Here is a 13,139-nt window from a genome sequence, read left to right on the forward strand (position 1 = left end):
ATAAAAGCTAATTTATTAGAAGAAAAAACCCAAAACTCAAAGAGCAGAAAACTAGAAATTATTACAGCGACCTCTGTTAATTAAAAAAACCCACATTAAAATATGAAACTAAAGAAAGAGCAGCATTTACAGACCCCTCCTTTATGGCTTCTCACAGCAGAATTATTCCACCACCTTCTCCCCAGCTGGTCTTTGTTTTGTGCTTCTGTTATCCTTCAGTTTTATAAACAGCTATGCAGGTGACCAAATTAAGAAACAAACTTATTGTTTCTGGCCTAAGGGGAAGATTCCAGCTTCCTTTTTGGGGGAGAATGTGTTTACCTAGAAGGGTATTTGTAAAAGTACCACTTGAGATTTTGAAAAGCATGAAATTATGTTGATATTTCTCATGTTGAAATATCTTCTCAAATTGAATTCACAAATTAGAAAAGGACCACCTTTCCTATGCCAGGCTTCCATGAAAGCAATGTTCCTGCCATGGTCTTTGTGGGAGAACATGGATTTTGGTGAACTCGGGTGTCTTTCTAAAATGTATTTTCATATTACTTACCAATTTTGTGCCTCAAAGACAATGCAATTAAATTATATAAAACAACTCTACTGCATTCTGCTTCACTTCTAATTCCTCAGTAGAAAGTGAAAAGAAATACCAAATATAGATATAGAAAGCCTCTAATTCCTCATTGGACCTCCTTCAGATCTCCACATGCACACACCCTTATATCATATGCTACCTGGAACAGCAAGAGTGGGAGTTCTTTGCAAGAAATCCCAGGTGGAATCAGCCACCTGGATCAGAGTTGGTGTTTTCAATGGCTGTGATATGTGTAAAATGCATAAAAATGTGTGAGAGAGACCGCTGAATCCTTGAGGTGCAGTCAAATAAACTGCTTCAGTAGCTACTGGTCCAAGGTAGCGTCTTAAAGCGCCTCATCCACTCTGGAGTTTTATTCACCCCCTGCAATGGCTTTCTTGGTGGGAGAAGAGGAAGTTTGGAGCTGGAGATGGTAACCTGTGGCACCAAACCATCCATTCAAGGCACTGAGCCTTTGATCTTTATCTGTAAAGCTATCCCAAAGCTCTGAAGAAAAGTTCAAAGAGTTTTGCTTATCAGGAGAAGTCAAAGCTCCCTATCTGAGAGGAAGAAAGAACAAGGAATTGTTTTCACCCGTGTTTGGGAGATGCACAAGGGGAAATGACAGTAGTTTATATTAATTTTGACAAGAGTGTTGATTTTTTTCAAGTCTCAGAAACATCCTATTCTGCTCACTTTTGAATCATCCACTATTTTGCCTAAAGGCAAACCCCATAGTTAGAGCAGGTGTGTGTTTACATGGTATACACAGAAGCAAAGAAAGGCTAAATATTGATTATATTTTTCATCTTCATTTGTCTTCTATGTAATCTTTACAAAAAAGCTGTCAGTCCTCCTTGTACTGGTAAGTACTAATATCCACTGAGTAAATAAAAAATGTAGCATGTAAAGGGATAATACATCCTCGACAGAAATCATGCCTAATGTAAAAGTAAACAGTGTAAGTAATTTGGGTTCATTGGGAGGTCTGCATATTGAAAGAACCTATTCTAGGTTTCCAGTGCTAAGCATTTGAATTTGCCTGGAAATAAACAAACAAAACCTCCAAGGTTTGGACACCTCTTCCCTCTTATGCAGATTGCTCTCCCCTTTATCCCAACTGAAAAACAGTGACACTGTAAGGAATACAGAAAATAATTAGGTATTATGATATGTAAGTGGATATTACATGTCACTTCTTGACATTAAAAGGTAAAGCATGCTTTCTGTTCTGTAACTGACCTGCTCTGTTTTCAGCCTTTTTTTTGGTTTACTGATCTCTTTTTTGCACCAGCTCTCTGGTGCATATAAGTTAATATAAGTTAGTGCATTATAAAATAACACCCCCCTCCCCCCCCCCAGAAGCCACATTCACAAGACTTACTCCACTTTTCTGGAAGGTTTTCAAGCAGCAGGAGAAAGCTTGACACATTAGGCTACTCTAAAATACAGATCCAGTCAAAACTAGAGAGTGCTGTACCCCTCTGAAGGATTAGCACCCTACAGCCTGGGTACAGCCTCTCTCCACTGAAGGAGAACAAGGACAGAAATTTAAAAGAATTAAGTGGTTTTTATATTTCAATAAGAAGAGGAAGCAGAAAGGCATTGTAAGGAAATTAATAAAGAGAGGATCTGGTAGGGACCCAGAATATTACCACTGACAAACACCGCTGTTCTTGGGCTGAAAGTGTTCTTGCTCAAGCACCATAAGCACTATACTCATCACAGATGTAGGGTGGCATTGACAGGGGTCTAGTGGAGGGTACTCATAGATCAGTTTTGTTTATTTTCTTCTGAAGCAAATCAAATTTTGTTGAAACTATGGAGAAAGTCCCTAGCTGATCCCTATGTCACTTTAATGGAGCCCACATGGGCTGCCACTGAAAGGGGAAATTCCGCTCTTCTCTGCCCTCGGTGCTTCCCCAGCTATGATGGATCATGGGACTTTCAGCTGGGAAACTAACTTCTTTTTTCTTTTGCCGATTTAGATATTAGCAGGATCAGATCCAGCTCTGTCATGTGGTCATTGGAACCCTAATGCCAGTGAGAGGAGGGCAGGGTGAGCAGGGCAATTGGGACGGTGGAAGAAAGGGACCTGCTCTTTTGGTGGCAGCTCAGACTTAGACCAAATTCAACTGGCCATGTAGCTGCAGCTTCAGCAGCACTTTGTTGCCTCTGTGCTTCTTGCAGAGATGCCTACAGCATCCATATTTTAAGATAGGAAGGAAACATTCAGCCACATATATACACTCTTGTATTAATAGCATCCTTCACCTGGTTTCCCCTTGAATTAAGCTTGAAAAACATATACTCATGTTTCTCATGTTATTGCCTCGGGATTAATTATTTCAATTTCTTTCTAAAGTATTTACTGTGCAGTAATTTATGTTGAGGTCATAAACTTGTAGCATTGCACATCTGGCTTTGCTTATTTCTGGAAAATAAAGTTGCTCAAAGTGTATATACTGATTAGGATAAAGATGCTAACAGAATTTTCAAGTTTCTGTTACAACTCACTGATTTATTACAGCTGGCACAACCCAAACATATTTACATCACATCCCCTTAGAGCTTACCAAAAATCTAAGATGATGCCCTAAAGCCAAATGGGAAAATACTGTCCCTTTTAGCCACTGTTTTTCACAAATTTTTCAATTCTCCTGTCTTCTGAGCATATAAACTAATATGGTTTTCCAGTGGGGCTTTTTTGCAACGATTTATGATTGTCATATTTGCCTTCCAAAAGCAAAGCATCTATCACATTTTAATGTCCTGCACAGTATGTAGGTTTGGAATGATTCTGTGAAACACAAAACTGTTTTGTTCTGGAATCAACATATCACTGGGTACCTGCAATATCATATTATGATTTAGTATCTAGCGCTCTACACAGCTGTATGGCGTACATTTATAAACTAAAGGTAAAAAATTTTTTACGTTTTACCATGTTTGCTGGAATGTTGGTTTTTCCCCATGGCCATGAAAATTAATTTCTTGGTTTATTTGCTTGGCTCTTGATAATTTATTATTTTACTAAAAAAAAATCCCCAAACCCTATGTCATTAGATCAAATCTAAATTACTTGCTTCTGCTGAATAACTGACAGCTGCAGGCCAAGGACCATGTCATTTGTGATTGCTATGGTTGACAAATGCTGCTACTCTGGACAGCTATTTTGGCAGAACTACAGTGTCACTACAAGGCCTTGTTTTATTTGGAACACTGTGCATACGAAGCAGTGCCAATTACTTAATAATTTTGCCAGCATAAGTAGAATGAAGCTATAGGAACTATATGAGCATAGCTGATCTTGTGAACAGATTACACTCTTATACTGCTGTCTACCTGCAGAGATTAAAGCAGGGCATGTCTTGATAGTTTCAATATTTACTGCATCATTTTGTCTCCATTGCTGTATTTTTGTTTAAAACACACATAGATCACAGTCACACTTAAACATACTTTTCTATAAACAGCAATATAGGCAGGAAATTCTGTGTGAGAATAAATCCTGTGTAGTGGTTCAGTTTGGTTTTTTTTCCTCTCTTCAGTTTGTGGGTGGAGTTTTTTTTTGTTTGTTTGTTTTTGTTTTGTTTTGTTTTTGTCTTGTCCAAATTAGCACGTTTCAGGTTTGGTTGTTTTGGTTGGCTGGTGGGTTTTTTAGCCGGGGGATTGGTGCAGGTAGGATGACATAGCTCGAAAGAAGAAAAGAAGCTTTAAATGGATTGGTAGAATGAAATGGGTTGCACAAAGAGAAGGGAATAAAGAAGGACAAATATAGATGGGATGGAGGCTGTGCTGTGCTGAAGCAAGGTCAGAGGGAGAAACAAGAGGATTTTACTAGAGAAGACACACTGAGTGAAAGAATGGATTTTTGCAGTGGTATCTGGGGAAGTTTGCATTTCCTATCTCACTTCGTTACGAAGTTCAGAGATGAGAGATTTATGAACTATTTAAGCTGAACAGTTAAATTCAGCTTTATTTAATAGTTAAATTAAAAAACCAGAAAACCAGAGGAAATAGAGATTATAAAACTTTATCTTTTAATCAGAATCCTGTGCTTTGTATGGCAAACAGGACCAAACAATCCACAGAAAAAGCTTTTGTTTGTGCTCTTCAGCACGGCAAATGTAGCCGGTGATCTCCTTTCCCTGTACCTGTGAAACTCAACTTTGAAGACTGCAAATCACTGAACTGTGATTTCATGTGACCTTTTGTTCAGTCTACATTTTGGTGGGCTAAAACATGGGTGTACCACAAAAGCTGCTGTCACCATGGAGTGATACTGTGCAGTGCAAATTTGTCAGGAGACACTGGAAGCTGAGACAGGAGGTGGCTGTGGGTGGCAATAGATGGTGAAGAGCAGACCTTCACAGCTGTTACATCCTCAGGGCAGATCAGACTTTTGCTAGAAAGAGAACACCAGAGCAGGCAGAAGAGCAGAAGTGAGGCTGAGAGAACTGGGATTGTTCAGCCTGGAAAAGGTAAAGCTCTGGGGTGATCTTACTGCAGCCTTTTAGTAACTGAAGGGGGTCTACAAGAAAGCTGGAGAGGAGCTGCTTAAAGGAGTATGTAGTAACAGGACAAGGGGGAATGGAATCATCTAACTGAGAGCAGTTTAGATATTAGGAAGAAATTCTTTACTGTGAAGGTGTTGAGGCAGTGGAACAGGCTGGCTTGAGAACTTGTGGCCGTCCCATCCCTGGAAGTGTTCAAGGCCACACTGGATTGGGCTTTGAGTAACCTGATCTAGTAGAAGGTTTCTCTGCCCATGACAGAGGGATGGAAACAGGGTGGTCCCTTTCAACACAAACCACTGAATGGTTTTTGTATTAGTTCCCTTGTTAAATAGAAGGGTTTAAGTCCTAATTCTATAAAAATCAAGAGGGGTTTCCTTAAGGCCAGAATATCTCTAGTCTGTCAGACTTGGAGGTGTTTTATCATTTGCATAGCCTTTCCTCTGGACTCTGTGTAACTAATAAGAGGTTGAGATGTTGAAGTTGGATGTGGGCCTTGACGCCTAATTCTGTCACTGGGAACATTCTCTATGTTACTTTGAGACTCCAGTTTATTTCTTGCTTGAGCTTCTTTTTTGTTCTTTTGTCCTGTTCAAGTTCATTGAGGCAATACACTAAGTTAAAATTTGTCTTGAAAAAACAGATAAAGTTTCTGTTTGCTACCACTAAGAGGAATTAATAGAACTGCTATAATAAAGTATTTTCTTACAGCACAAAACTAATATTCAGATATTCCCCAATGCTCCCTACGGTAAAGCACCCTATAAGGAGGTATCAGTTTACAGCTAAATATCATTTAAATCTCAAATGAATTAATTTTCTACTACATGCTTTCAAGAAGACACATTGTCAGAATGTGCCTCTGTTAAAGAAAAAGGCCTAGCAGTTATAGCCACGCTACCATTAGAAAATTTGTGAAGACCATAAACACCTCCAAGTCTGACAGACTACAGACACTCAGGCCTTAAGGAAGCCCCTCTTGATTTTCACATAATTAGGGCTTAAACCCTTCTGTTTAACAAGGGGGATTAATACAAAATCCTGCAATAAACCCCAGACACACTTGCTCAACCTGAGAAAAGTGAATTGCCAGTTCAATTCCACTCCCTCTTAAATAGGCATTATGCTTGGAGATAGGGATTTTAAGCCTTTGTTTTTGCTGGGGGCAGAGACGGACTGCTGGAAATTAATGAAGTCATATGAAATTAACATGAAACTGTGCCCTTGGAAAAGGCTGTTTGCAATCTGGAACTTGCTGGCTGCATGACCTTAGGCAAGTGAAAGCATGTGGCACACTTCGGTTTGTGCCGTGGTTTGCCCATCACCGCAGCGGTGATGATGCCTTCAAAATGACTTTATGCTACACAGCAAAGCCAGCTATGGGCAGAGGGTCATCATTAAGGTCTGTGGTCATAATAAAAAAATTCAGCACGTCTGAAGAGACGCCGTGACACAGTCACATATAGTAGCTAGAAATTATTTAAAAACCAGGAATCATAGACTTACAGTCTAGGGAAGTTAAACCACAAAGGAGTCTGCAAGGTTAGTGCAGGCTTTTCTTTTGAGCTGCTAACTTCCCATTACCCATGCTGCCTACTGTCCCTGATCATGAGTGCATCTATTTCTGTATGTTTGCAGCATAATTTTTTTCCCTGAAGTTCAGTCTGAAATCCAGGCACACTAGAGCTTGCCACGGCAGCAAGGCTATTGCTCATGTATTCACCTCACTCTTTGGGAAACAATTCAAAGTACCAAAACACTTGTATGCCACAGATTAGTTTCTTTCACAATAAATAACCAAGCCCTTGAATTTATTTTTCCTGACCATAAGGAAGCAGTTAGAACACATAATGTACTCTAAGGGAATATTTGTATAATATTGTGCATGCCTTCTAAGAAACATTATATAGAAATTAATACTGTAATTCCATGAAGTTCCAGAATTCCTGTTCAACTATTACTGAAGTTAGTTGTGTGGCTTAACTGCAAACAATGTACATACCACAACATGTTACGCAGACAGGCATATAAGAACACTTATAGTTCTTATTGTTGCAACAAGCTCAACAAATGGAACACGGTAAGAATTCAGATCTGACGTAAGATTTGCTAATGCAACAAAAAGCTAAGTCTGGTAGGCTCAACTATACCCATGGAGAATAGTTAAGCTTAGCAAAACCACATAATATCTAGTTTTCCAGGTCTACACTTAAAAGAAAATCAAAAGATCCTCTCTCAGACACTGACTCAACAGCAGTGCTTTTTAAACTTTTGCTGCTACAAAGCAGAAATTTTAAGAAAGCTATCTTTAAAAATGCAAACTATAATCACATAAATTGAAACTATGTTTGGCAGGAACATTTCTTGGCATTGCATCTTAGCGTATGAAGAAAAGTATGTTTTTGACATAACCGTTTAGATCATGAAACATTCAGTACAAACTCTGAACCACCTATGAGTGTTCCATGCAGACAGATGTGGTATTATGGAAGTCAACTGCACTGTCAGCAGGTCACAGAGCATGAGGGGGTATCCAGGTGTTTCAAAGGGGGAAAAGGCTGTTGCCATGTTACACTGATCTCTTCCTGTATTTGCACATCTCTTAAATTTATCCTATGAATATCTACTCATGGAAAGCTCTGCCTTCAGGTTTTAAAATTATGATACCATAGTAAGATTTTGTAGCCACATGTCCAGGTTTCTAAGGAATACTTTGACGTGCTCAAGTTGAAGCATGTGTGTCCACTGTGTGTGGCGAGAACACTCACATGCTTGAGAAACAAGTGCTCCTACATTCCCTGCACAAATAAGCTGAATTTGCCATGAGGAGGAGAAAAAAAGTAACTTGTAATACTTCAGGTTAATATGGGAAAGTAGAGCTACTTCTTTCTCTTCCGAGTTTTACAACAATATTAAAACTTCAGACAAGATGGAAATTGTCATCTATGTGAAGATGCAGCAGAGGTGTGGTGCTGCCTTTCGGGTTTAGGGCTTTTGATTCAGTTCACTAAAAAGTTGTGGGCAGTTATAACCCTCACATGTAGACTCACTTTAGATACTTGAAGGTAATCTTGCTTTAATTGTTTGGAATCAAGCTTTCCATCTTGTTCCTCAACTTGTTATTTATTTAAAGATAGCTAGTTTAGACCAACACTGAGCTCTGACACCATTTAAACCAGTTTAGACTACTTAAGGCGGTAAATTGCAGAAAATTAGGAAATTCCCTGTGTTCTTCCCCCTGTCCATTGAGCCTTCCACAGACTTCTTGCCTGGGCTTAGGATGCAGCCTGCTTGGCTTTCATTAGGTATGCCTAGCTGAGGAGCCTGTGTCACTGCAGATCTGTAAGTACACACCCCCCACAGCAATATTTCAACAGTATGGAAAAAGTAGGTATCAATAAACTGCATTCCATCAAAATTAGCTTTACAAGGGATTATTCCAGTTCACTTGAAGGTCTCTGGGGAGAGGGAGAGAGACTTGAGAAGGGTTTTTAAGTTAGTATTGAGTGCTTAAGTATGACTTATTTTAGGAAAAAATATTTTTCAGTATTTCATTCTTATTTTTTTAGAGGAGGAAAAGAATTCCACATTGCTTTAATCTGAAACAGAACTTCTTTTAACTACTCAGAAATACAGTCATGATGAAAGAGCCTCGAGGTGCCAACTGTACCAGCACATGAATCGCGACACACTAAAAATACTTCAGTAATGGCCAGCTTCTGCTTTTTTCCTCTCAAACCCTGTATTTAACATTGCTCTCCTTCACTAAGGAACATTTCCTGTTTTCCAGTTTCCTCTATTCCACCAGTTCTTTCGAAGATTAGGAAATATTACAGAGCTTAACTGCAAAAACCATCTTCACAGGACATTAAAGCATTAAGCAATTAATTTTTTCTGATTTGCATAAGACTCATACATCACAATGAGTCACGCACTATTTCCATACAGCTTTGAAAACACTTTGAAAATATTCCTCTTCGCCCTGCAGGTGAAGCCGACAAACATTTTGCTTTGAAAATCTGTGTTATCCACTCCAGACCTGTGTTTACCTCCCGCACTTCCCCGCAGCTCCTTGGCTAAACTCCGTTTTACTCTAAGGCTTCTGCCAACTTCCTCGTGCCTCGGCGCCTCCCAACCGCCCGGCTCTGGGCTGCGGGCAGCGGCCCGTCCCACCGTGTGTCCACGCAACAGCCCCGTTCCCGGAGGAGACCGGGAGCGGACCAGCCCCTACCTGAACTTCTCCCCGGCCGGCACCGTCAGCTTGTTGAGCTTGTCCATGCCCGTGAGCGCTGCCCCGCCGGGACGCGCCGCCCTCGGCCCGGCACCTGCCGGCGCCGCCGCTCCCCCGGCCGGGCTCTCCCTCAGCCGGGTCCCGCCGCGGCCGCGCGGCGCTACCGGAGCCCGTCCCCGTCCCGTCCGCCGGCACCGGCAGAGGAGGGACCCGGGGCTCGGCCCGGCCCCGCCCCGCCCGGGGCGCGCACAGGTGGCTGCGGAGCCGGGAGCCGAGGAGGAGCCTTTGGGCTCGGGGCCGCGCTGATCCGCCCCTCCCGCCGCAGCCGCCGGGACGCGCTGGCTCGGGGCTGCGGGGCAGCGGCGCGGGCGGCTCGGCGGGCGGATGGGGACGGGCCCAGCGGGCCGGGCCGGTGACCCTGCCCAGCCCAGGTGACCTGGCCGGCTGCGGGGAGAGAGGCAGGCGCCTGGTTCCCCTTCTCCTCCCCACTCCTCTACACTCCTGGTGAATTTGTGCCAGTTGGGAACATGCTGCGTGGGAACTTTTCCGAGGTTCCCCAGTAATGGCGAGAGAAAACCATCATCGTGTCCCCATTCTTTTGCATGTAACTGTAGAGAGAAAAAAGTTTCTTACCCTATTTTTAAACTAAGGCAGGAGAAATCCCTGATCCTTCCAGAGACGCAGCAAAGCTGTTGCCACTCAAGAGGCAGACAGCTGACTGTCTTTTATGGCTGTGATATCTCTGAGCCTGGGACTTGTTGCTCAGTCTTGAGCTCAACCATATTTTCCTCTATAAAGATGAACTTTGGAGGCAGCCAGTTGCTTCTGAGGGGCAATGTAGGCAGTTGTTCACATCCAGCCTTTATCCTAAAAGGGCTGATTTGTTTGAATTCTGCACCTTTGGAGGATGGGTCTTGTTGCTCCCCTTTTGTACCTTTGGCCTCTCTGCAGCTTATAACCTAAAGCTAAACCTTATAACCTAAAGCTGTTCTAGGGAAGAGACCTAGTAGTTATTTTTTTTGAAAAGTGTATATCTGCATCATGTTAATTAGTACATTTTGATAAGTACAATATGTTTTGGAGACACACAAAGGTGCTTCTTGGTGAGATTCTCATTGCCACTTCGCTTGGTTTTCACTTGGAATTCTTCTCCCCAGATTGTACTGACTAAAGTTTTTTCTTGTGAAACTGAAGGAGCAAAACAGTCTTTCCTGGTTAGTGCAGGTGACTCTGGGGAAATAGCCTGCCACGAGATTTTTGTCTTTGATAGCAGTATCATTGTGATCTTGGCAGGCTGGTGTTTTTTGCCTCTGAGATTTCAGCATAGGAATCGCTTGATGTTTGTATACTGTATTTTCTAGGCTGGGCTGATAGTGTACAAACTGATTTTTTGGGATATCTTATAAAGTTTGTGGGCTTTAAGGTATAATGTTGAATGTCATGTAATACACAAAACTGGAATTCCACATTGCATTGTATTTGTTGTGGACTGGTCAACTTTGCAATCTTACTCCCTAAAAAAAAAAAGTTATTTTGAAAATTAAATTAATTTTGAATTAGTTAAAATTTACACTGATAATCTGAAGAAGTAGATATGAATAAATCGCTGTGTCACTTTCACTTTTGCTTATATAATCTTCCCACTTATCTGAACACATACCAGAATAAGAGATTTGCTCAGGAGGCTCCTGCAGTGGTTTCCCTTACACAACAACTGCCTCTTGCCTGGCTGTTGCAGAAATCCTGGGCTGTTTTCCTTTGGGATCTTTGGGATCTGCCTTCTGCAATACTGTGCTGATTTCACCTTGTTTCTTCCTGACGGAACCAAAGCTACGGATTTAAAACTCTGCAGTGTGTAGTGCACGTTTTCTTGCCTGTCCTTGCAGTGCTGTCACCTCCCTGGTCCCGGGCAGGAGTGGCTGCTGATGTGTCATGCTTGGGGCAGTCCCCAAGTCCCGTGCGCTCTGGGCTTGGTGACAGTTTGACTCACGCAGGATTTCTCATCCCGGTCATCTGCTGGCCCCTGTGTTTGTGTAGCTTGGGAAGGAGTCCACAAACAAGAAGTCACAAAAATAGGATTTTTTAACTAGATCAGTTCTTTGGTTTGATTTGGTGCACAGATGTTTGTGAGGGTGCAGCACAGGGTGAGTGGAATAGGGTGTGTGACTTCTTAGGCTGGTACTGCTGCCAAGAAGTTACTCCTAAAAAAGTCTTCATTACACAAGACTTGTTAATGAGATTTTGTGGCACCTGCTTAGCTCTTTCTGGTCTGCCTCCAAGTCAGCCTACCTGGCCATCTGCCCCAGTGCTGAGAAGGCTGGTTTGGGTGCAACAACGCAGGAAAACCGCTAGAGAAAAACCTTAAATAAGGAAGGGCATGGCCAAGCCCCTCCAAACGGCCTTAGGCATCTTCTTTTTGCCCAGCAGGTGTTTACAGAGTCTGAAATCCTGGCCCATGTTGGACTGACCCTGTCTGTGCTCAAGTGGACTTGTACAGCCCATTTGGACAGGGACACACCACTGTCCAGCTGGCAGGGTGGCCATGCAGACCTGCACCAGGGACAGGACAAGGAGCAGGAGTTTCTCCGTCCCTCCAGCCTTACTTATCACCCAAAATGGTGTCTCTGGGGGTCCAGGCTGGAGATGGGAGCAGGGCCTGACTGACCCGCACTGCAGGAAACACCCTGCCTTCCTCTTCAGGAGCTCTGGGGGAGCCTGGAGGCGGTGGTAGGTTTGAGGCAAACATAATGTCATGCTATTTCTGTAGCTGTAACCCCAGCAACTCTCCCTCTTTTACATAATATCCTCACTTGGATAAGGCCAAAGAGGAACTGGGATTTTTTTACCTTGTGGGTGGCATCTTGGACATAGTGATGGTTAACAAGAAACTCTCCTCCCCAGCCACAAGGGCTGTTTTAGGTAGATGGGGATTTGTTTTGAGAGATGCCTGTGTCACCTCTCTGCTCCCTGGCACATCTGGGACCAGTGGGGATTGGAGACATGGCCTGGAAGCCTGGGCCAGCTGAGGGACAGAGCCCTGGGGTGTGGGGCATAATGGGGTCCCAAAAGAATGTATCTTGAAATCTTGGATGAGGCATTTTGCAGAGGTGTTCCCACAATACTGGTTCTCTGGAACATCATCATTGAAGCCTTTGACCTAGATTGTATTTTCTTATCTAATGTTTTAAGAACCTGCATCCACACAGACTGCCACTTCTGTTATTATGTAGATAGGCACTAACTTTATTTTCCTTTATATGGCTGCAAAGGATAGAGAATGAATTCCTGGCACTATTACCTAACTCAGGTATGTAGGATTTGCCAGTAAAGTCCCTTGGCAGGATGGCTTACAGAATATACATGCATTTATATTTTAAATTTTTGATGCTCAAATGCCATTCTAATTTTGAAAAAGGCCTTCTACATGCTTGAATAGATTTTCTAAATACCACTGTCTGTTGCAACATAATTTTTTCTTCCCTGCAAGTGCTGTGGCTCAGTCTGGGTTGGCCTCTCTCATCCTCTCCCAATCTGACTGCGTAATTCTTCATTTAAGCTCATAAATAGATTTTTAAAAGCAACTTCCTCATCATTTGATAAAGAATCTTGATAAAGAAGTTCAGAAACAGTACCTGCTTTTTATCCCCTCTGCTATTTTCTGCTGTTTATTTCCCACCAGCTTTTCCCTTCCACATGCTGCCTCATTCTGGGGGCATGTTCTTGTTTCTGTTTCAGAGCTGTGAGGCCACTGAGGCATGGTCAAAACCAGACTTGCTGAAACAAACTTGGTCACAAAGACTGAGAGCATCCTACCTTC

General features: G+C 42.4%; 1 protein-coding gene across 8 annotated transcripts in view; it reads right to left on the minus strand.

The window, feature by feature from the left end:
- BLNK (B cell linker) overlaps positions 1 to 13,139 on the minus strand; it is a 90,448-nt gene that overhangs the window by 33,920 nt on the left and 43,389 nt on the right. For 2 of the 8 annotated variants that reach the window (XM_014250361.2, XM_014250360.2), the window contains exon 1: positions 9,323 to 9,473. The exons of the other annotated variants lie outside the window; for them this stretch is intronic. In XM_014250361.2, the coding sequence (XP_014105836.2) occupies positions 9,323 to 9,369 (47 nt within the window). In that variant the 5' untranslated portion in view covers positions 9,370 to 9,473. Of the gene's footprint in view, positions 1 to 9,322; positions 9,474 to 13,139 lie in introns of those variants that run through there. 8 annotated transcript variants of the gene reach the window in all.

The sequence above is a fragment of the Pseudopodoces humilis genome, chromosome 9 (assembly GCF_049639895.1).
Source record: "Pseudopodoces humilis isolate 2021_Gansu_Grassland_sample_001 chromosome 9, ASM4963989v1, whole genome shotgun sequence".
In the NCBI taxonomy this organism is placed as follows: Eukaryota; Metazoa; Chordata; class Aves; order Passeriformes; family Paridae; genus Pseudopodoces; species Pseudopodoces humilis.